Consider the following 26,021-nt stretch of genomic DNA (forward strand, 5'->3'; position numbering starts at 1 on the left):
CTGGAAGTAGCCATCAGAAGATGGGTACACTGTGGTCATAAAGGGATGGACATGGTCAACAACAATACTCAGGTAGGCTGTGGTGTTGACACGATGCTCAATTGGCACTAATGGGCCCAAAGTGTGCCAAGAAAATATCCCCCACACCATTACACCACCACCAGCCTGAACCATTGATACAAGGCAGGATGGAGCCATGCTTTCATGCTGTTGATGCCAAATTCTGACCCGACCATCCGAATGTTGCAGCAGAAATAGACTCATAAGACCAGGCAACGTTTCTCCAATCTTCTCTTGTCCAGTTTTGGTGAGCCTGTGTGAATTGTAGCCTCTGTGTCCTGTTCTCAGCTGACAGGAGTGGCACCCGGTGTGGTCTTCTGCTGCTGTAGCCCATCCGCCTCAAGGTTGACCATGTTTTGCATTTAGAGATGCTCTTCTGCAGACCTCGGTTGTAACGAGTGCTTATTTGAGTTACCGTTGCCTTTCTATCAGCGCGGACCAGTCTAGTAGAGATGGTTGTGCGTGAAAATCCTAGTAGATCAGCAGTTTCTGAAATACTCAGACCAGCCTGTCTGGCACCAACAACCATGCCACATTCAGAGTCACTTGAATCCTCTTTCTTCCCCATTCTGATGCTTGGTTTGAACTGCAGCAGTCCGTCTTGAACATGTCTACATGGCTAAATGCATTGAGCTGCTACCATGTGCAAGCAGTAAGACAGGTGTACCTAAAAAAGTAGCCAGTGATTGTATATATATACTGTAATAATATAACATTATGATATCTATTTTACACTTTTCACAACTGTACAAAAGCCCTTGCACAAAAACAATAATATCCCAGGGTCAGTGACATCTAAAAGAATAAATATGTATTATTATGCTAACGATAGCTAATTTTTAATTTTAATAGCCCAAATTGTGCAAAATTAGATCATTTAAATCAATGTGTGTTCTTCTGAATTCTGTAATTCAGACAGCATGTAACATTGTGTATTGTTTGATAACAACTTGCATGGAAAAGCAATAGCGCCATCTTCCTGACGATTGCAACGAGGTCTAAGTTGTTCGTGGTGTTCGTGCATGCAATGTTCCTAAGTACGTCACTTACTTCCTTAAACATTTGACTGGACGAGAAAGCTATGAAATAACAATTAACCTGAATAACGTTTTATGACTAACAAAATGGTTACATCATCACGTGACGTTACTGTCAATGCGAAGTCCATACGTCAAACCAGGAAAACAAACCGCAGACAGATCTACTGTACCAGACAGAGGAGCTACAGGTCCGTCAAACACGTACGTCTCGTTTACTCTGGTAAGAGCTTGTTTCTACACTATTTTCCTTTTTTATACGTGCCATAGATTAACCGTGGTTTACTCTTGTATCGTGCTTAGCAAATGTATTAATTGTTTGACGGTGTACTAACAACTCGTTGAATCTGAATAAACATTTATGCAGAAAACCTATTAGCACAATGTTCACAAACTTATAAATTATGAACTATCCAGCATTTGTGTCGTGCATTTATATGTTTAAATGCTATTCTGCTTGGCTATAAAACAAGAGTCTTTATTGTCAATGATAATGTTCTGTTTTGCACGACCACCCAACTGGACAGCACTCTGAGGCGTTATGACTGCAGAAAAGTACATCTAGGTGATGCCCAAAATGCCAAAGAAGTTGCCTACAAGGTTTTGACATATGAAAAGTGATATCTAGACAGGCTGTATGACACAATCATACTCAAAAGTGCTGTACAGGTAGGCAGCTCCTTTGAATTGGGACCACACACATCCACAGAAAATGCCAGGTGTCATGACTCAGCTTTAGTTTAGCTGTTATATGTATTGGGTTGGAGAGATAGGAAGTGTGTTTTTGACTTTCTGCCACCTTCTCAGACGCACAGACTCTCTTTCTGGCTCACAGAGGACACTTTTGAAAGGCGAGTAGACGCACGCAAGCTCTAAATGTAACCTGCTGTGTTCATTCCTGGCATTTTAAAGATTTTTTAAGTAGTAGAAGTTACAAGTTTAGTGTGTTTTGCTGGTAGATTAGATTACACAATAGGAAAGAGGATTTTAGGAAACACAACCACAAAAAATGGATATGTCTTCTAGGCATGGGATGATAACTGTTTTCAAGATATACAGCGGTTTTAAAACCTGCTATACCATTCATACAGTATATGTAAGATTTTTTTAAAAGTTTTTTTTGTTGTTGTTTTTTTAGGACAACAATATCTCCAGCATAAAAGATATCCAAAAATGCTGTTTAAAATCGTAAAGAAATCTGGGTTGTAGAAAGCAATGAAGACAGCAGAAGTCAATGATTCATTTAAATTATTCAGTCTGACATGTTTACTACCCCAAAATATTTTAAATCTTTCTCAAAATCAAATTTATTGTGTTCAAAGGAGGAAAAAGTTTTAGTTTTTTACCCAGACATTTAAAAAGAATATATTTTAGAGCAGAAACCATGAAACCGTGATATTTTTATCCAAGGTTATCATATTGTCAGAATGTTATACCAGCCCATGCCTATCATAACCTAACATTTTAAAGACATAAAAGGGGGGAAATATAAGGGAACAAATTAATAAAATGTGGTCAGGATGAAGTCATTGAGACTATCAGGATATAGTTAAGCAGATACATTATTGCTCATTACCAACTCACTTGCCTAGTTGTGGCTAATCAACTGGTCTGGGGTCCGTTCTTCGTATGTGGATTACTCAGTTAGCTGGATTTGGATATTTCGTTCTTCGTTCTTCAGTTCTGCTAGCTCAAACCTGATCGGAAGCAGGTTCAATTTATATAAACAGGATTAGATCGGCTCAGTTCAAGCAAAGATAATACAGAAAGTATGTACCGAATTCTGATATTTTCTTACATTAGTAGTTATATACACTTGGAAAAATAGTAAATATATTTTTAGCTATATATATATATATATATATATATATATATATATATATATATATATATATATATATAAAGTTATAGTTATTAATAAAATAAATAAAGTTATATATATATATTAATAAAACTTATGCAATCTGCACCCTCGAAATGAAAGTACAAAGACTGCCATCTGGTGGTGCAAAGAGAAAACGTATTGATATGAACTTTTTAGATCGCTTTAAATGTTGTCCGAATGAAGCATCGTTTCCATTCAATGAGTCAAAGCGAACAAAATCGCCACTTCCTGATTAACTGACGCCAAATATCAACAGTAAAAACTATTTGCTGCAGTAGGAGAAGGTGCATCAATCTTTTCTAAATGAATGCGCCTCAGAAGATAATCCTGACAAGCAGTGAGCGCGCAGTGGCGTTTGAAGGTGTCAGACGCGGAGCACAGACGCTCTTGATTCTGGAGGTCATTAATAATATAATAACATTATTACTGAAATGGTAAGACATTTTATAATGACCAAAACAACATTTCAGATGTTTTATAATGTGCTCAGCCTGACGTTTTATCCATTCACACACATTTTAAGCATCACATGATCTCTTTTAACAAAATCACATGACGTTTTTTAATGCGCATGCTGGAGTTTGTGCGGTAAAAGTGTTTCCATCGCAGTTTATGCGCATCTTTTCTTATCGAATAAAAAGTTTATCCTACCCAGTTAAGCGCAAACGTTTTTTATGCGCATTTTCAAAATTTATGCACATCATGGCGTTTCCATCAACTGTTTTTTTTATGCGCATTTGCAAAATGCGCATAAAATAGGTGGATGAAAACATAGCTATTGTAACCCCATGTCCTAACAACACTTTACGTGATGAGATTTGCAATGATAAGCAATTGAGTTGTTTGCCACAGACAAAACACGGCAGAAATTTAAATACAGCCTTTCAGAAGAACAGAATAGTGCACTCACAGCACTCTAACGAAATGATAAGGTTTATAATCAAATTAATACATATTAAACCTCTTTAACTGTATTAAATGTAGATGCTGAATCACTGATATGTGTTGGCTTGAACTGAGTCACAGTGCAACCTGCTCTTGTGTGTTTTGAACTAGGAGTGCAATACCTAGTTCAACCACTAGGGGTCAAACTGACATACTGCACCTTTAACGGCTGGAATAAATTTAATTTTGAACGCAGCGGTTAGGTTTGTCCAAATTGTATGCAAATTTAGGCTGAAACAAGTTAGCATTTTTTAGAATGAGCATGTGTTTTTTAGCTGTAACGTTACTTGTTTCTCTCTTCTTACAGAAGTGCATCATGGCAAGTCTTTTACACCCACAGCTGCAGCTCTCCAGGCAGTACGGCAGAGTCTTTTCTGTTTTTAACTCACAAATCCACACCGGCTCTGGACTGGCTGCTAAGGACCACTACAAAGTTCTTGTGCTCGGCGGTGGGAGCGGTGGAATAGCGATGGCCGCACGCTTGAAAAGAAAGGTCGGCGCAGAAAATGTGGCCATCGTGGAGCCTAGTGAGGTAGGACAGAGTGTATTCAGCTGAACTGCCCCTTTAAGAACCCTCAACTGTACCTGACCTTTCTTGAGGTGTCACATACGTCACATTTTGGATTCAGGTTTAGCAAGTTACTGTTTTGTGCATGCACTGACATGTGCATTTAAAAGCATTAGGGTTTGTATTTTATATTAAGTTTGAAAAGAAGTAATATTTTTTTAGCAAGCCTGCATAATATAATATAATATAATATAATATAATATAATATAATATAATATAATATAATATAATATAATATAATATAATATAATTTAAATTAATTTAATATAATATAATATAATATAATATAATATAATATAATATAATATAATATAATATAATATAATTTAAATTAATTTAATATAATATAATATAATATAATATAATTTTATATAATATAATATAATATAATATAATATAATATGATATAATATAATATAATATAATATAATATAATATAATATAATATTATATAATATAATTTAATATAATTTAATATAATATAATTTAATATAATATAATATAATATAATATAATATAATATAATATAATATAATATAATGCTTAAAAGTTATGCTTTTATAATGTTACTAAAGCTAGGATTTAAGTTATTTATAAAACTTTTTATTCATCTAAGAAACTAAATACCCTTAAACCTATTTTTAAGACTATTCACAAAAATATTAAGAGGAACAACTTGATTCCAAATTTGATAACAAAAAAAAACGTAATATTTCTTGAGCATCAAGTCAATGAAAATCACAGTAAAATAACATTTTCAATATATGAAATTAGAAAACTGTTGTTTTTAAAAATGTAATACAAGTGAGCATTACTGTATTTCTGAGCAAATAAATATAGCTTTGTTAGTACTATTTTAAAAAGTAATTTTACCAACCCCAAACTTTAACTTCAGAGCCACATTATTTTAAAAACAATATCTAAATTATTTCCTCAACACCCCAGTAGAACTTTATAAAATATTAAGTCTCTGTAAGATTAAAAAAAAAAAGCTCTTGCTAAAACTTTCCATCCATCAAAAGACCATTAAACAAATTTATCAATTTCTACAAAAATATTAAGAAGCAAAACAAGATTTTAAATTTGATAAAAGTTATGACCTTTGCTTAGCAGCAAATCTATTAAAATGATTTCTGAAGAGTCATGTGACACGGAATACTGCTGTAAAGATGCTGGAATTATAGTTGGCAACACAGGCTCATTGTGAAAACATACCCCCATATACATTTATGGAAAATGCAAATTATGTAGCCAGGAGTACGTATGGCTTGTTTATTTTCGCGCTACCAGCTGATTGCTTATCTTCGCGTGGAAAGCTTTTCCGCTGTTACCAGTTTGCTCAGTAGCTCACAGCGTACAATGGTGGATTTGAGATGCAAAGAGAAGTTGACCATGATAATGGGATTTGAGTCTGGCGAAGAACGGTTCCAGAAAGCAGGTAAAACAAAAAAAATAGGCAAAAAAATTTAATAAACAAGTAAATAACAGTGTGAGAACGCGGTAAGATCTGAAAATGTGGTAAAAATCAGGCGGCCGTGAGGGCTTTGCTTTTTTCTGGATTGCTTTTGAAAACACTGTCTGCTGGGTTTAGGGAAGGCGGTGGGCGGATCAATCGTTGCTTTTGAAAACACTATCGGTTGGGTTTAGAGAAGGGGGTGGTTGGGGGGATCGGTCGGTCAGTCAGTTGACAGTGTCCTCTGGTGGATTTACATGAGAAGAGCAGGCTCAAATGGCACTCGCGAGACAAATTTGAGATCTGAGAAAGTGTACACAGCGGCCGCTGATGGATTAGTGAAAACAGAAACTGCAAAACAAATGTACCTCCTGGGGCGTATTTCACGCTCTTCAGAAATGTATACAGGGGTACGTATCCATAATGAGCCTGAGTTGACATTTGAAGTTAATTGTAATAAACTGTAATATTAGTTTGCATTATTACAGTAATTATGATCAACTGAATGGAACTTCAGAAGTTTATTAATTGAAGAAAATACATTCTTCAGTAATTTTCATGACATTTAATGCACTTTTGACTCCAGATGCATTACTATCAGCCTATATGGACATTAGTTGGCGCAGGGGCTAAAAGTGTTGCTTCCTCCGGACGATCGACATCAAGTGTCATACCATCAGGGGTGACGTGGGTCAAGTCTAAAGTGGCAGAATTTGACCCGGAAAAAAACACCGTGCACACAGATTGTGGGAAGAAGGTATGTAACAGTGCTGAAGTTATTAATTATGCTAGTAATATGTTGCAGAGGATGTGCAAGAGCAGTGGTTTTCTGCATAGTCTTGTTGGAAAGGGAAATGAAAGCTGGGAAATGTTGTGGCGTCATTGTGATTTTACATGAGATTACATTGCAGATTTTATTGAACCCTGAAGGTGTGTCATTATAAAACAGGCAGAGTAGATATAAAGTGTGATATGAAGCTGCACGGACCTGTTGCATAACCTGACATAGTAAAAGTGATGTATTTCAAGATCATTTAGTAGGCTCGGTTAAATAAAACTAAACTTTTACTAAGCATTTTTTTTGTCTTGGCCTTAAGCTTTGAAAAGGTATATTTATGTTATATAATATGTGAATGTAATTGCAAAAATGATAGTTTAAGGTTTTTTTATACATGCATAATTTGAGCTTTATTTACAATACCAATAATAATAAAACAACATGCTACTTCTACAGTTTTTTGACATTAACAATGATCCATGTTAAAACCATGTTTTTTGGACATGAACAGGGATAATACTATGTTATATAGAGATAAACAATAATAATACCATGTTTTGTGGACATAAACAAGAGTAATAACATTATACAATTATATTTTGTAAGCATTACCAAGAATAATAATATATTTTGGCAATATATCATGGTAATACCATATATTTTGTAAATATACCATGATACCATAATATTTTGAGGGCATTACCAATGATAATACTATGTTTTTGCCAATATTTCATGGTAATACTGTATATTTTGGAAATATACCATGATACCATAATATCTTGAGGCCATTACCAATGATAATACTATGTTTTTTGCCAATATACATGGTAATACTGTATATTCTGGAAATATACCATGATACCATAATATTTTGTGGGCATTATTCAATAATACTATGTTTTTTGGCAAAATATCATGGTTATACTTTATATATTGTAAACATACCATGATACTATAATATTTTGAGGGCATTACCAATGATAATACTATGTTTTTTGCCAATATACATGGTAATACTGTATATTTTGGAAATATACCATGATACCATAATATTTTGTGGGTATTATTCAGGTTAATACTATGTTTTTTGGCAAAATATCATGGTAATACTTTATATATTGTAAACATACCATGATACCATAATATTTTGAGGGCATTACCAATGATAATACTTTGTTTTTGCAAATATATCATGGTAATACTGTATATATTTGAAACATACAATGATACCATAATATTTTGTGGGCATACAGGCTAATATCGTATTTTGTGAACATGAACAAGATAATTTAGAATGCTCCTTTAAGTCAAGCTCAACCTTTACTAAGGATTTATCTTTTTGTCTTCTCTCAGATTTCCTATGATTATCTGATTGTAGCTCTGGGCCTTGAGCTGCACTATGAAAAGGTATGTTTATGAATGTTATTGAAAATTAGGCTGTATGCGAAATCGCCCCCTATACCCTTAAAAGTGTAGTTGGTGATCTGTGAAAATGCTAACTTTAAAACATTAAAAACACATGTCATAATCGCACACACCGAATAGATGACCAAAAACAACAATACTAGATCATGTCATTCACCTGTAAGAAAACTTTATATTACTTTATAATACTGCAGTTCCAAACCTTTGAAAAACTGCATTATATCTGGCACGATTTCAGTTGTGTAGCAAGCAAACCTTGTCCTAATGTGCAATATTTCATGCATGCAAGGATTTCCATGGTGAGTGTGGTTGGTCAGATCCACAAATCTACATTTGTTGACAGACACTTTGGCCTACCTTTTGTCCAATTTCCATCCAATTTCAATGGACGAACATTTTTGTTGTTGTTCTATCTTACTCAGAATATAAAAATACAAGGAAATACTGTCTGGATGTGAGACTTTCAGCCAGCACAACAAAAATGTTTCTAAAGATAATCACCTTCCCTGCAGGCACAGGACATCAACATGACGTCATATTGACGTTGTACCCCAATGTACCCCAACGTCATGGGGAAGTTGGATTTTTTTTGCAAATGAAAATCAGGTTGACGTCAGAACTCAACATTAGGCCAACGTCAATGTCCAATGTCCAACCTAAAATCAACCAAATATCAACATCTAATCATGTTAAACCTTGATGTTGGGTGGATGTTACCACTATGACGTCTATCAGATGTTAAATCTTGGTCACTTTCCAACACAACCTAAAATCAACCAAATATCAACATCTAATCATGTTACACCTTGACGTTGGCTGGATGTTACCACTATGACGTCTATCAGACATTAAATCTCGGTCACTTTTCAACATAACCTAAAATCAACCAAATATCAACATCTAATCATGTTACACCTTGACGTTGGCTGGATGTTACCACTATGACGTCTATCAGACGTTAAATCTTGGTCACTTTCCAACACAACCTAAAATCAACCAAATATCAACGTAATTTGACGTCATTATTGGACGTCAAAATAAAGTTGTCTTAGACGCTGGTTAGACATTGAATTTTAGTCACCTGACATCGTGATCCAAATCTAACCTAAAATTAAAACTTCTTAGGATGTTGTGTGCCTGCTGGGTCTATTACACCTTTAAATAGTTTGAGGGAGCAGCCTTTTCTAGTGGTGTCCGAAACCATAGTCAACGTTCTCTGCACTCTAAATAATGTACAACATCCCATTCACAAAATAACAAAATGCAGTCACTGTGTTGACGTGGGTTTCCTCCGGGTGTTCTGGTTTCCCCCACAAGTCTAAAGACATGCACTATAGGTAAACTGGGTAGGCTAAATTGTCTACTATATGTGTGAATGAGTGTGTATAGATGTTTCCCAGTGATGGATTGCAGTTGAAAGGGCATCCGCTGCGTAAAACAAATGCTGAATAAGTTGGCGGTTCATTCCGCTGTGGCGACCCCAGATTAATAAAAGGACTAAGCCGAAATGAATGCATGAATAAAGTAACGTGTGTGTGTATGATAGACATCAAAACACTATGTTTCATTACTAATACAGCTCACACAGTGTTAAATGACTCGGGTTGTATTTATCAACCAGCCAAAACACAAACCAATCGCTCAAATTTACTCACTCAATTTCATTCACTCCTTTCAAGAGTTCACACTTAGCTGAGGATTTATAAAAGCTTGTTTGGCATGCTGTCCCGGGAGAGAGCCCCGAGCTCAAGGGATCCTCGAGCCCAGGGCTTCCTCCCATGGCAGAGCGAGAGGGGAGCCTGAGCTCAGTGGATCTCAGAACTCCCCGGCTGCGATAGCTAAGGGAACAAAATGCTTGATTGTTATGCATGTTGAATGTCTTTGGATGGTGGGAGGAAACCGGAGAACCCGGGGAAAACCCACGCGGACACGGGGAGAACATACAAACTCCTCACAGAAACGCCCACCGGCCTGGTGGGACCAGGACCAGCAGTGTTCTTGCTGTGGGGCTCACAGTGCTAACCACTGGGCTGCCGTGCTGCCCGATCAGAGGTAAAGGAGGAGAATAGGGGAGGAAGGGGGGTTTCTTCCAAACGAAGATAAAGTGAACTGAAAACTGTGGCTATTTATAGTAGCTTAGGGCTCATACGATTGGAAGATAGTGATTAGCAAATACGAGACCGGCCGTGATGAATCATAAGCACGTGATCCTCTCGAAATTAGTTTATGAATAAACTTCACTTAGTGGACTGCATAGTGAATGAGGGTATAGGGGGCAATTTCAAAAACAGCAATTGTTTTTTTTTTATTTATATATGTATAAATTAAAACCATTTCTTTATTTACTACTCTTTGTGAAGTTTGTTTATAAACTAATTTCGAGAAGATCACGTGCTTATGATTTATCACGGCCGGTCTCGTATTAGCTAATCATTATCTTCCAATCATATGAGCCTTAAGCTACTATAAAGAACCGCAGTTTCCAGTCCACATTATCTTCGTTTGGAAGAAACCCCCCTTCCTCCCCATTCTCCTCCTTGACATTTGATTGGGCGGCACGGTGGCCTAGTAGTTAGCACTGAGAGCCTCACAGCAAGAACACCACTGGCCTAGTTTCGCCTAGCCGGTGGAAGTTTCTGTGAGGAGTTTGTATGTTCTCCCCGTGTTCGCGTGGGTTTTCCCCGGGCTCTCCGGTTTCCTCCCACCATCTAAAGACATACATCACGCTCAAGAACCATGCATGCTCTAGCCCCTTCTCAGATGTTCCCTTAGCTATCGCAGTCGGGGAGTTCTGAGATCCACCGAGCTCAGGCTCCCCTCCAGCTCTGCGAACGGGGGGGAGCCCCGGGCTCGAGGATCCCTTGAGCTCGGGGCTCTCTCCCAGGACAGCATGCCAAACAAGCTTTGATAGATCATTGGCTAAGTGTGAACTCTTGAAATGGGTTATTATTAACACATATTGGGTGTGGTGTCATTGCCACATCAATCCAGAGGAAGTTTCCAATCTTTATTTGATTGCATTTAATTACAGTACATTTGTTTGCCAGATCTGAAGTCAAAGTTCAAGTTAAATAGAATTTCAACCTTTGTTCTATGTTTGGATTTAGCATACCTGAAATGACACAGAAAACCGTACCTGTTTTCAGCATCCACATTTAGGCTTAACAATGATGAACACTTTCTGGTGCAAGGTTTGATGGGGTTTTCTTCTTTTTCTTTGTAAATTACAGATCAAGGGCCTGCCGGAGGGATTTGAACACCCCAAAATTGGTTCGAACTACTCCTTGAAAACAGTGGAAAAGACGTGGGATGCATTGAAGAGCTTTAAGGAGGGAAACGCTTTGTTCACCTTCCCCAACACTCCAGTTAAATGTGCCGGAGCTCCTCAGAAAATCATGTACCTCTCGGACGCCTTCCTGAGAAAGGTTCAGTTGTCATTCTAAATGTTGTGTTGTGCATCCTATTGTACATTGATGATCATCTTGTGTTTCACATTTTTATTAATACATAAAATAGCAGGCTGTGTCTACATTTGGATATTAAGGATGATGAAACCATGTTTTATGGACATGAACAATAATAATACTATATTTTATAGACATGTACAAGGGTAAAACCATATTTTTGACCATATATCATATTCATACCAAATATTTTGGAAACATACTGTGATACTATACTATTTTGTGGGCATTAACAAGAATATACTTTTGGAAATACAACATGGTAATGCTATTTAGGAAACAATTTATGTTAATACCATGTTTTGTGAACATTGACAGTGATAATACCATGTTTTTGGCGATATATCATGTAATACCGTGTATTTTGCAAACATACTTTTTGGGCATTAACAAGGAAATACTATGTTTTTTGACGGTATATCACGGTAATACAATATATTTTGGAAATGGTAATGGTAATGCCATGTTTTTGGTCACACAGTATATGATGGTTATACTATATATTTTAAAAACATACTGTTCCATGATAGCATAATATTTTGTAGGCATGATCAACTATAATACTATGTTATTGGCCATATCATGCTATTTACTTAGGAAACGCTCCATGGTACCAGCATGTTTTGTGGACATTTACAAGGGATATATAATTTTTTGGCCATAAATCATGGTAATACGATATATTTAGGAAATGCACCATGGTACCACCATGTTTTGTGGACATTAACAGGGGTTATGTCATTTATTTGGCCTTAAATCATGTTAATACAATATATTTGGAAAATTCACCATAGTAATATCAAGTTTTGTGGACATTAACAAGGGTTATATCATTTGTTTGGCCATAAATCATTGTAATACAATATATTTGGGAAATGCACCATGGTAATACCATGTTTTGTGGATATTTACAAGGGTTGTATAATTTTTTGGCCATATACTATAGTAATATAATATATTTGGGAAATGCACCATGGTAATACCATGTTTTGTGGACATTTACAAGGGTTGTATCATTTTTTGGCCATATACCATAGAAATATAGTATATTTGGGAAATGCACCATGGTAATACCATGTTTTGTGGACATTTACATGGGTTATATCATTTCTTGGCCATATACCATGGTAATACAGTATATTTGGGAAATGCACCATGGTAATATCATGTTATGTGGACATTTACAAGGGTTATATCATTTATTGGCCATTAATCATTGTAATACAATATATTTGGGAAATGCACCATGGTAATGCCATGTTTTGTGGATATTTACAAGGGTTATATAATTTGTTTGGCCATAAATCATGGTAAATCAATATATTTGGGAAATGCACCATGGTAATACCATGTTTTGTGGATATTTACAAGGGTTATATCATTTGTTTGGCCATAAATGATGGTAAAGCAATATATTTGGGAAATGCACCATGGTAATACCATGTTTTGTGGACATTAACAATGTTTATATCATTTTTTGGCCATAAATCATAGTAATGCAATATGTTTGGGAAATGCACCATGGTAAAAAACAAATATGGACACAGACAATGACTATACTATGTTTTGTGGACATGAACATGGATAATAACATGTTTTTGCCATAAGTCATGATAATAACATGTATATTGGACATGTTCTATGGTAATGCCATGTTTTGTGTACACAAACAAAGGCAATGCCCTGCCTTTGACCAAAAACCATGATAAAACCATAAACTTTTACCATTGTAATGCAATGCTATTATTCGACGTGTCTAGAATCACCATGTGCTTATATAGTAATCATTCAGTAGAGATCATGTTTTTTCCTTTTTCTTTTTTTTTCAGACTGGAAAAAGGTCCAAAGCCAACATTATTTTTAACACCTCCTTACCAGTGCTGTTTGGCGTCAAGAAATACGCTGATGCGTTGTGGGAGATTGTGAAGAAACGGGACCTTAATGTGAACCTCAGACACAACCTCATCGAGGTTAGAGCCGACAAACAGGAAGCGTTGTTTGAGAATCTGGACAAACCTGGGGAGACAGAGGTTTTCAAGGTAGCCACTGTTTGTGCACTGTGTGTTAAATGCAGTTCTAATTTCCAGCAAATAAATAAATGAATAATAATAACGAAGTGTGGTCAAAAAACTGAGTTCTATCCAGGGCCAGACAGAATCTGAGGACATTTTTTTGCCATTTCTGCTAAGAATCTTGTAAAAAAGTCTGGCAAGTCTCATATAATAAATCTACTAAAAGACAAAAAATATTACTTTACGAACTGTATTTTAAATAAATCATATGAACATTTTAATATTATTATTATTATTATATCACAATGATATTACTGAAATTAATTTAAAAACTGAACAAATATAAATTTAAACACAATTACAATACAAGTAAATACAAAGACTCAATGATGGGCTAAAAATCTGCGGATTTCTGTGTGCGCAGATTCCGTGTGGGCATACTAATAGTATATCCAAAAACACATCCTATTCCCCATATGGTGATGCAGACGTCTCCAAAACCTGACAGTCGGACAAATCTAAACTTGTTTTTATTAAAACAAATATAAATATGCATATAATAAATAATAATAATAATAACAACATTATACAAATGCAAATTGTCATGAATAAACTGAAAAAAAGCCCCCCGAACATGAAGAAGGCATGGAGGCAGTGTTTTTTTTTTTAATTTATGTAGTAAATAGTCATTTTTGTAACGTTTTAATCTTTTATTTTTCCATATGTAAAGATTTTTGTGTGTTGCTGTACATCATGTGTATTAAGCGTTTGACTACGCGCATAACTAACGCGCTCTGCGCTGGACTTTGGACCTGCTTTTACTTGGTCAAAGGCGTGGCCTATTTCATTTTCTCAAAATAGCTACATGCCAACAATGCGCCTTAACACACCTCCTTTCTAGACCGGCACACTCATGAGTACACAAAGTGGTGCAAATGGATTTGCTATTTAAACAACGGGGTGCAAAATGTTAAAATTACAGTTGCGCTGGTCTGAAAATAGCAGCAAATCAGGCCAAACACATCTTGCGCCTTATTGCGTCTAACTTTATTTTTAGGCTGTATGTAGACACACAGACTTATTTAAAAAAAGCCTTTTAATCAGTTGGCTAGATCTGCCAGATTTCAGACCCCTAACATGCACTGACAATGGTTTAAATCATTATAGGAACAGTCAAATTTCTATTTTAATTAACTTATTATTTAAATTTGTATTATTATTTAAATGCAACCTATTATGCCTTTTATTACAAGATGTAAAAATAGTCTCTGATGTCTTTTTGAGTGTGTATTTAAAGTTTCATCTCAAAATAACCCCAAAATAATAATGTTTTATAATTTATGATATACAATGAAACTGATGCTTTTAGGCTTTGATCCAAATTGTGCCATTTTAGTGACTGTCGCTTTAAACTTATGTGATTGTGCCGCCAGCCCTCTTTTCAAATGAGGGTGGAGCAATAAAGGCCTATGTGTCAGCATAGTGGCAGATTTACAACTCTAATGGTGGACGACTGTGTCATGACGGCCAGTGACCACCGGAGGGCGCTGTAGTTCATGGACTCTTAGATTTAACTATAGCGCTCAAAAGACTACAAGTTCATACATACCACGCGCATTACACCCAGTCCACGTACGCTGAATGGCTCACAGCTGTTTCCTGTTAATTTCCTGGACTATTTATACAACCATTTGACCTCTGTTTGACTGCGTCGTTTGTCTACTTTGTCTATCTTGTCTCCGTATTCCAGTAAGTTTAGAGTTTCTGATTCCTGAGCCCTGTCTCTGTTTTGTGTTTCTTGATTGTCACGTTAGCAAGATCAAACGGGAACAAAAAGGTGCGGATCCAAGTGCAGTTTTATTTACAATGTGCATCAAACAGAAAAACAAGGTGTCCAAAGTGTAAAGTACAAATTAACAACAAAACAAGAAACACAAAACAGAGACAGGGCTCAGGAATCAGAAACTCTAAACTTACTGGAATACGGAGACAAGATAGACAAAGTAGACAAACGACGCAGTCAAACAGAGGTGAAATGGTTGTATAAATAGTCCAGGAAATTAACAGGAAACAGCTGTGAGCCATTCAGTGTACCTGGACTGGGTGTAATGCGTGTGGTATGTATGAACTTGTAGTCTTTTGGGCGCTCTAGTTAAATCTAAGAGTCCGTGAACTACAGCGCCCTCCGGTGGTCACTGACCGTCATGACAGACTGCTTCTCATGCAGGGCTTTTTACTGGTATGTTAATGAGGGAGAGATCGTCAGTAATAGGCTGGGCTTTCCCCCCTCTGATGACATGAATAAAGGGAAAATGTCAATCAAAGTGTTTCTGCAGACTGTTTTGATCAAGTGAGATAAAAAAAAATGAATGAATTAATATTTACCATTAGATGCTGGCTGTTTAAACCCCTTATAAAAGTGTTTTTTGCCAAGTAGCTCCCCTTTAAGAAACAGATCAGTGCAAACAGTTTACCACTATTTAAACGGCAGACACCCCCCAGCATTTTGTTTTGATGTCTATCAGGCATAAATTATAGTCAAACCCCCCTGTAAGTTTGCCTTACACTTTATTTTGATTATAGTATGAGATGCTTCACGTTACCCCTCCGATGGGACCTCCCGCAGTGCTGAAAGGCTCTTTGCTGGATGACGCCGGCGGCTGGCTGGATGTTAACAAAAACACCCTTCAGCACAAGACATACGACAATGTGTTTGGTATTGGAGACTGCACCAATCTACCTACATCCAAAACGGCGGCAGCAGTAGGTAAAACACTGAGAAAAAAAAAAGCTTATTTTCTAATTGTCCATGTTTTTTTTTTTGCTAATATGTAATTATATTGGGGTTTTCTCTGGGAAAAGAAGGAGATAATGCTCATTTGCTAATTATCAGAAGTGTTGAACCAAGTCTAGAACCCGTTTATTAGTATTTTTTCGTAAGGCGGTTTCCCATTCACTGAGTAAGTCTTCTTAGCGAGAGTTTTAATGATTGGTTTACTGAAATTAATTGATGGAGTGAATCATCAATGACTGTAATCTTCTACAGCTGCACAGTCTGCAGTCCTCGACCGAACTGTCAGCAGAATCCTGAAGAAACAGACACCGGATAAGGCGGTAAGTGTGTTTAAGGATAAATGGTTTGCCACTCTAAAAGTGGTGTTCCCCAAATGTACTCCATTAATGGTGCAGCGTTAAAGAAACAATCCACTTTAAAACTAAAATAAGCTCATTTTACAACTTGCTTGAAGTTAAACAGTTGAGTTTTCACTGTTTCTTGAATACATTCAGCTGATCTTTGGGCCTGGCACAATGATATTATGCAGCGATGTTTGCAAACTACCCAGATGGAGACTATTTTAGGCACTGCATAATGTCATTGCTCCTGCTGCAGCCATGGTACAGCAACAAAGTTCCTTGTTTATTACGCCAGATATTCATTCATTGATTCATTTTCTTGTCGGCTTAGTCCCTTTATTAATCCGTGTTCGCCACAGCGGAATGAACCGCCAACTTATCCAGCCAGTTTTTACGCAGCGGATGCCCTTCCATCTCTGGGAAACATCCACACACACATTCACACACACACACTCATACACTACGGACAATTTAGCCTACCCAATTCACCTGTACCGCATGTCTTTGGACTGTGGGGGAACTGGAGCACCTGGAGGAAACCCACGCGTTCGCAGGGAGAACATGCAAACTCCACACAGAAACACCAACTGAGCCGAGGTTCGAACCAGCGACCCAGCGACCTTCTTGCTGTGAGGCGACAGCACTACCTACTGCGCCACTGCCTCGCCACGCCAGATATAGTTCCTAGTCATATCAACCGAGAAAATCACCATTTTCCATTTTTTGATTAGTCTTACACAATGTAAGTGCAGAAGAGTCAAGCTTTAAATGGGAAAATTATAACTTTTTTTAATGCTAATGGTCTAATCCGATTTAATGATCTATGCTAAGCTAAGCTAGGCTAAACCGATTCAGAAATTATAAAATTTACTAGGTGACTTGTAAAATGAGCCTAAATACACATACAAATATTTTGAATATAATATTTCCTGTTATTATTGAAAACGTTTTTTTTTTTTTTTTTGGTTTTTGCAAATTGCCACTGTAAAAGTGGTGTTTCCCGAATGTACATCATTAACGGTGCAGTATTAAAAAAAAAAACAATCCACTTGAAATAAACTCTTTTTCAATTTACTAGTACATATTTATTGTTTCTTGAATACATTCAGCTGATCTCTGGGCCTGGCGCAATGATATTATGCAGCAATGTTACCAAAGAGTCAAGCTTTAACTTTTAACTCAGGCACTTTTTAAAATTTGAATGAGATGCTAATGGTCTAATCTGATTCAATGGTCTATGCTAAGCTAAGCTAAAAGTGCTCCCACCAGATTTGGAGATCGGCTGAACCTATTCAAAAATGGTAAAACTCAACTGTTTAACTCTAAGTGACTTGTAAAATGAGCCTAAATACATATACAAATATTTTTTGAGTGAAGTTTTTAAACTAATTTCGAGAGGAGCACATGATATGATTGACTGCAGCTGGCCACCTATCTACACTCATTAGTTAGCCAATCAGATCTATCCTAACTGACTATAATGCCGAGTTCAGACTGCATGATTTTCAAACTAGTCGTGTCACAGATGTTTTCACACTGCATGACTTATCTGAGCTAGCGTTTCGTCGCTGCTTTGTTTACACTGCAAGATGGTTCGGCAACATGGACATTCACATTGCACGACTTTACTATAGGGAGAATCGCCGACAACTTCGTCCAAACTACGTCTCACAGCCAAAAACATGTAGTATATCTTTTGTTATTAACTACATAATGAGAAAGAAGCCTGTAATGGGGTAGAACATGTACATGTTTGCTCACCTGGGTTTAAAGGGAATTCGCCATTTCTCCTCAACGTTGATAATAAACTAATTTCTTTCTGTATGAAACGTCAAACAGACACGGTTGCTCCTGAGTCCTGTCAAACCTCCACTAGTTTTCCCTCCATTTTGTGGGTCCAAATAAACCGAAAAAGAGCGCTTTTAACTTCTACCCCAGCCTCCCGCTGGCCTGCAGCAGGTATACAGTACACACACACACACAAATGAATGCTGCTCTCTCATTGGCTGTAGGCGATGGCTGATGTTATTTTCAGTCAAAACTCAATTCACACGGCATGATTAGAATCGCCGACAGCTCCAGATATTCAGCACGCCAAATATCTCACAGGCATCGGCGACTCATCGGCGATTCTCTCAGATCGCGTCTTTGATAGTTCATACTGTGTGATTGTCACTCACGTGCACGAGCAGCGATTTGCCTGTGATTTCAGGCATTTGTCGGCGATTTCTCAAAACCTGTCGGCGAGCCAAAATCGGGGCTAAAATCACGCAGTCTGAGCTAGGCATAAGTAGCCTAGCTAGATATTACTCCCTTATCTTCGTTTACCGAAGAAACCCCCCATCCACGCCCTTTCTCCTCCTTTTCTCCTTTACAAAAAAAGGGGAGCTCTCGAGAACCACCTGATCTCGTACTCCCCTCACATGCTCTATGGACCTGGCGGGAGCCCTGGGCTCAACTATCTCCGAGCTCAGGGTTCTCTCCCGGGACAGCATACCCAACCTGCTTACAGTTGTCAAGCAATATCAAAGTGTGAACTCTTGAAAATAATATTTTTTTAAATAACTCTAGAAACACCCATGTATATATACTAGGGATGTAACGGTATCAGAATTTCACGGTACGGTAATACCTCGGTATGAATGTCACGGTACGGTATTTATTGAATCATTTACAGGAAAAAACAAAACTACAAAAAATACTCCAAAAAATACTCCAAAAAAGTGCCAAAAGTTTCAATGACATACAAATTAGCCATCTATCTGTAAGCTTTGAAACAGGAACTTCAATTTTAATAACAAAAAATTATTAAACCATGTAAAAAAATTAAGTTTCAATTTAGTATTGTTGAAAACTCATCACATTCAACATTTAATCACTCACTCACTTAGATAGAGATGGGTTTAAAGGAAAATTATCATATAAATATAATCTGGTAAAAGCTGGTATCTCTGGGCATTTACAATGTCCCCTGCAACAGAAAAAACCCTCTCATTTGGGACTGAGGTTTCTGGGACAAGAGAGATATGACTTGGCCAAGGTTGACAGCAGTGGGTAACGTTGTGCATTGTCTTTCCCCCACTTGAGAGGACAAACCATGAGTAAGATAGAGATCTCATGTCTGCATCAATCTGAACAGTGTGCTGACAACACCGCTATTCAGTACGCGCGCGACAACACAGCTGATAAGAACTTGCGCGACAACACTGCTATTCAGTACGTGCGCGGCGACAACACCCGCTTTAGAGTTTTCCGGCTCTTTTTCATCCCCGCTTCTAGCAGCACACTCCATTTCCGCATTACTGGATCTGTAGCGACAACAGACCGCAAGAGATGATGGTCAAGCATGGGCTGATGGGAATTGTAGTTTTCGCTACCTCCCGTTCGCTTCATTCGCCTGAGCAAATTTTCTCAGAAGACCTATAGTTTTACCGAGTCATGCGACTTCGGTAATATCGAAAAAAATTAATATTGCGGTATGACGGTATTTACAATACTGTTACATCCCTAATATATACACATACATACAGACACTTTTTATGTTTTTCTAAAGGTGTAGTGAAGTGACTCAATTACTTTATTCATAGTACCTCATGGGAATGTGCAGACAAAAAAAGTGATAGGGATGCGTTTTGCTTGTGCGATTTCTAAAAGCAATCAAATGTAGTATTTGCTGTCAAAAATTATAATGCAAACGGATCAAGATTAGCACATACAACTTCAGATCTCGCAGCAGCTCTGTGTTCGATTGCAGAAGTCAACTGTTCTCTGTGCTCTGCGGCTGTGTCTGGAACTGGAAACTGTCTGCCCTCTACTGTCCAATAACTTGAAAGGCAAAAAAAAAGTATTTAACGTCAAATAAATTTAAACCTGAAATAGAGTCAGACAAAAAACTATATTTAAGAATAGCTATAACTATAGTAAATAAGCAACCTGCAAAATGAAGCTGATATTTCTTCTGTTATATTCACCTGTTGCACTATTACAGGAAATATAAGACAAGTGCATTGGAATGTGGGATGCAGCAAGCGTAGTATGCACATTATGACTACTTGTTACAGAAATAGTACTTGTAACATGCTGGTATGCCTCATTATATAACGACACAAAAATAGCAAGTACATTCATATGTACATACATAATGCATTTATTAATTATCCAAATTGTGAATGCAATAATTAAAGGGAAAGATAAAAATTAAAATACTGCCAACATTTACTCACTTTCTACTGTTGAACACAAAAGAAGATACTTTGAAGAATGCTGGAAACTTGAAAGCATTGACCTTCATGGTATTAGTTTCTCCTACTATGGAAGCCAATGGTTACATGTTTCTTCAGAATATCTTATTCTGTGTTCAACAAAAGAAAAATAAACTGTGTGAAGGGTCAGTACATAATAATACTTTTAATTTTTGGGTGAACCCAGAATTTTTGGGAAATCAGTCGAGCAATAAATTGACTGGTTTAGTTCTGGTTGAAAAAACAACTGTTGCTCTGTCTTTCTTTCGCTTTCGTTTCTCGTAATATAACTTGAAACAGCCCAATAAAGGCAGAGTAAACCATCACAAACAAATAAGTAGGGGTAAAATCAGTGAATGTGCACAACTAAACACTCACTGGTCACTTTATTAGGTACACCTCACTAGTACAGGGTAGGACCCCTTTTTGCCTTCAGAACTGCCTCAATCATTTGATTCAACAAGATGCTGGTAATATTCCTCGGAGATTTTGCTCCATATTGACATGATAGCATCACGCAGTTGCTGCAGATTTTTCGGCTGCACATCCATGATGTGAATCTCCCGTTCCACCACATCCCACAGGTGCTCTATTGGATTGAGTTCTGGTGACTGTGGAGGCCATTTGAGTACAGTGAACTCATTGTCATGCTCAAGAAACCAGTCTGAGATGATTCACGCTTTATGACAGGGTGCGTTATCCTGCTGGAAGTAGCCATCAGAAGATGAGTACACTGTGGCCATAAAGGGATGGACATGGTCAGCAACAATACTCAGGAAGGCTGTGGTGTTGACACAATGCTCAATTGGTACTAATGGGCCCAAAGTGTGCCAAGAAAATATCCCCCACACCACTACACCACCACCACCAGCCTGAACCATTTATAGAAGGCAGGATGTTGATGCCAAATTCTGACCCTAACATCCGAATGTTGCAGCAGAAATAAAGACTCATCAGACCAGGCAACGTTTTCCCAATCTTCTCTTGTCCAGTTTTGGTGAGCCTGTGTGAATTGTAGTCTCAGTTTCCTGTTCTTAGCTGACAGGAGTGGCCCTCGGTGTGGTCTTCTGCTGCTGTAGCCCATCTGCCTCAAGGTTGGAATTGTTGTGCGTTCAAAGATGCTATTCTGCATACCTCAGGTACTGTTGTCTTTCTATCAGCTGGAACCAGTCTGGCCATTCTCCTCTGACCTCTGGCATCAACAGGGCATTTGCGCCCACAGAACTGCCGCTCACTGGAAATTTACTTTTTTCTGGATTATTCTCTGTAAACCCTAGAGATGGCTGTGTGCAGAAAAACCCAGTAGATCAGCAGTTTCTGAAATACTCAGACCAGCCCGTATTGCACCAACAGCTATTCCAATGTTCAAAGTCACTTAAATTCCCTTTCTTCCTCATTCTGATGCTCGGTTTGATCTGCAGCAGATCATCTTGAACATGTCTACATGCCTAAATGCATTGAGTTGCTGCCATGTGATTGGCTGATTAGAAATTTGCGTTAACAAACAGTTGGACAGGTGTACCTAATAAAGTGGCCGGTGAGAGTAGGTAAACTACATTTATTTGAGCACTATTACTAATTTATATTAAATCTTACATATGATTATACTTTATATTTATTACTACTTGTGTTGTGCCTTTTGCAGTATGATGGCTACACCTCATGTCCTCTGGTTACAAGCTACAACACAGTGATTTTGGCAGAGTTTGACTATGACGGGCAGCCGCTGGAGACCTTCCCTGTTGTAGACCAGAGTAAAGAGAGCAGGGTCATGTACCACATGAAAGCTGATGTCATGCCTCATTTGTATTGGCACGGACTCCTCAAGTGAGTACTGATCACATGCTAAACACAACTTAACACGCTTAATTACAATCCTCATGTTAATTTTGTATCTTCCTTTCATTACTTCATATTAAGGGGGATTTGGGGAGGCCCAGGACCATACCGGACCATGATGCATTTGGGGATGAAATAGAGCAATAGAACAACAGAGCAAAGCTGCATTCATTGTCATTATAAAAATATATGTATCTGTCAGTGATGTGCCTGCTTTAAAATATAGTTTGCTAACAATTTCTTATAACAGTGCTGTATATTACTTTTTACAAAAATCATGTCCTTGACATCACGAGTAACTCTTTTATTTCAGATGCCAATGTTTGAAAATAAAAAAACAAGTTCTTTATGAAGTTTGTATTTTCACTCACTGATTAGATATCTGACTATTAGACAGATAGACAAACAGACGGATGGACAGATAGATAGACAGACAGACAGATAGACAGAAAGATAGACAAACAGACAGACTGATGGACAGATATACAGACATACAGACAGATAGATAGATAGATAGACAGACAGAAAGTTAGATAGACAGTTAGATAGATAGACAGATAGACAAACAGATGGATGGACAGATAGATAGACAGACAGATAGACAGAAGGATAGACAAACAGACAGACAGGCACACAGATAGATAGATAGATAGATAGATAGATAGATAGATAGATAGATAGATAGATAGATAGATAGATAGATAGATAGATAGATAGATAGGCAGACAGATAGACAGGCAGACAGAAGGATGGACAGATAGACAGGCAGACAGATATACAGACACGGATGGACAGATAGATAGACAGACAGACAGATAGACAGAAAGATAGACAAACAGACAGACTGATGGACAGATATACAGACAGATAGATAGATAGACAGACAGACGGACAGACAGAAAGTTAGATAGACAGTTAGATAGATAGACAGATAGAAAGATAGACAAACAGATGGATGGACAGATAGACAGACAGGCACAGATAGAAGGATAGACAGACAGACAGACAGGCAGACGGATAGACAGACAGACAGATGGATAGATAGATAGATAGATAGATAGATAGATAGATAGATAGATAGATAGATAGATAGATAGATAGATAGATAGATAGATAGATAGGTAGAAAGACAGACAGTCAGATAGATAGACAGACAGATGGACGGACGGACGGATGGACAGATAGACAGACAGAAGGATAGACAGACAGAAAGACAAACAGACAGATAGATAGATAGATAGATAGATAGATAGATAGATAGATAGATAGATAGATAGATAGATAGATAGATAGAAAGACAGACAGCCAGATAGATAGATAGATAGACAGACAGATGTACGGACGGACGGATAGAAAGTTATAGACAGACTGACAGACAGTTAGAAAGATAGATAGACAGATAAACAAACAGACAGATGGACAGATAGACAGACAGACAGACAGACAGACAGACAGACAGACAGACAGACAGACAGACAGACAGACAGACAGACAGACAGACAGACAGACAGACAGACAGACAGACAGACAGACAGACAGACAGATAGATAGATAGATAGATAGATAGATAGATAGATAGATAGATAGATAGATAGATAGATAGATAGATAGATAGATGAAAAGACAGACAGATGTTTTCTTCAACACAGTAACACTGACTTGAATAACACAACGCTACAGTCCGCCAACATCTCCGCGCATGCTCGGTAGTACAGAGCATCATCCGGGTTCTTCGCAAGAATCCCTCTGAGAGGAGGCGGGAAATGGCGTCCCGAGCAGCTGTAGCAGATCTATCTGTCGTTCTGTGACTCACACTCAGCGGAGAAACTGACCGACAGACGCTGTCGCGGGCCGCGGCCACTTCCACAACCACCTCTACACCGTGTCGTCGCGACCCCTGGCATGTAAGTGTTTAAACAGCAGCTATTTTGATCACATACATGCAAAAATAAATATTTAACCCTACGCCACGGTCGCAGTGCTTTGAAATCTCGCGTCTTCACGACTCGCCCCCTCCGTACTGAAAACATGTTCTTCATGCAGATGAAGACGGCCCGCGCAAATGTTTTATCATAAGACATTTAACCGGTGTTGATTTTTTAGAAGTAAAACTGAAACACAAGATCATTTTTGAACCCGATCTTTGTTATTTTCCTCTGCGTGTTTACAGTGTAAAGCAGCTCGTGCGCGGTTGTCGCGAGACAGCCAACAAGTCATCTGTTAGCGTTAGCCGCTGACGTTCAAACGCCCTCGGAGTCAAACATTCCCGTACAAATTTAACGTGTTATAGGGATGGAAAAATTGGCCAGGGTATCCCGAAGTCGCTGGGCCTATTTTATACGTGCCACAGTTGTTGGCGGTTTTATTGTTTTGTTCTGAAATCCACAAACCGATCGTCCTGCTAACTTGCGCGCGACCATTTTTTTTAGCTTAAATAACGTAGCTTGGAGGCGCGAACTGACAACAGATTCTCGGATAGGCAGTGTATGTTAGTTTTTTTGTGTCGACCCCAGATTATAAAACGTCGTGCACTACGGAAATATGCTGGAAGGGATCGACAGGTAAAGGCAAGCTAGATTTGTTTAGATTCAACAAGCAAAGCAGACATGATTCACCCCCGCCCACTTCAACACATCTGAAGACTTTCACTAGTTTATTTCTGCTGCACATACCGATGCGCTCAAGAAAACTCGCGCAATATATAATAATGACCAAACGATTTTTCTACACATCATCATTGTCATATTGGTAACGTTAGAAGTGATTGTAGTGTAAATTCTCAACCGCGCACTCTGCAGCGTTTGAATCTGGTTAAATATTGAACACGCGGGAGTTTTTAATTTCAGACCGAGAAGCATTATTAGAGCATCATATTATATGATGTTTCTTAGCTATGTATTAGTTTATATGAGTCCTCCCGCGTTGATGTCCCCATCAAATTCGTTGAATAAAAGTCATTATATTCATATGAAACATATTAAATATGTTAACATACTAGTTTTGTTGTCTGTAATAAATATATTTGTTAATAAACATACTATTCATACCTTATACATGTAATTATAATGTTTATATCTCCAAGAATAAGTAATAATTTAAGCTTTATCATTTAAATAATGTCTTGCTGATGAATGGGCTTAAATAGGATAGTGGAAAAATGATTTTGAATTGCACTA

At 37.6% G+C, this 26,021-nt stretch overlaps 2 protein-coding genes across 4 annotated transcripts in view; both read left to right on the forward strand.

The window, feature by feature from the left end:
• Positions 1 to 1,268: 1,268 nt before the first annotated feature.
• sqor (sulfide quinone oxidoreductase) lies at positions 1,269 to 23,195 on the forward strand. Of its 3 annotated transcripts, none has more exons than XM_073942064.1 (11): positions 1,269 to 1,320; positions 1,625 to 1,948; positions 4,235 to 4,459; positions 6,535 to 6,705; positions 8,083 to 8,136; positions 11,385 to 11,579; positions 13,448 to 13,657; positions 16,214 to 16,397; positions 16,677 to 16,744; positions 22,652 to 22,833; positions 22,927 to 23,192. In XM_073942064.1, the coding sequence occupies exons 3-11, from the start codon at positions 4,244 to 4,246 to the stop codon at positions 22,982 to 22,984; spliced, it is 1,338 nt and encodes a 445-aa protein (XP_073798165.1). In that variant the 5' UTR covers positions 1,269 to 1,320; positions 1,625 to 1,948; positions 4,235 to 4,243; the 3' UTR covers positions 22,985 to 23,192.
• Positions 23,196 to 24,602: 1,407 nt separating this feature from the next.
• The window catches only part of ctdspl2a (CTD (carboxy-terminal domain, RNA polymerase II, polypeptide A) small phosphatase like 2a), a 23,226-nt gene continuing 21,807 nt past the window's right edge, over positions 24,603 to 26,021 (forward strand). The window contains exon 1 of the mRNA NM_001077544.1: positions 24,603 to 24,749. The gene's annotated coding sequence lies outside the window, so the exon portion shown is untranslated. The remainder of the gene's footprint in view (positions 24,750 to 26,021) is intronic.

This window comes from Danio rerio, chromosome 25 (genome assembly GCF_049306965.1).
Source record: "Danio rerio strain Tuebingen ecotype United States chromosome 25, GRCz12tu, whole genome shotgun sequence".
NCBI lineage: Eukaryota > Metazoa > Chordata > Actinopteri > Cypriniformes > Danionidae > Danio > Danio rerio.

Excerpts from the sequence above, each read along its gene's own strand:
- sqor (XM_073942064.1), top strand. The coding sequence starts at position 4,244 with ATGGCAAGTCTTTTACACCCACAGCTGCAGCTCTCCAGGCAGTACGGC. Across the intron at positions 6,706-8,082 it reads ACACAGATTGTGGGAAGAAG|ATTTCCTATGATTATCTGAT; the intron begins GTATGTAACAGT and ends GTCTTCTCTCAG. Across the intron at positions 13,658-16,213 it reads GGGAGACAGAGGTTTTCAAG|TATGAGATGCTTCACGTTAC; the intron begins GTAGCCACTGTT and ends TTTTGATTATAG.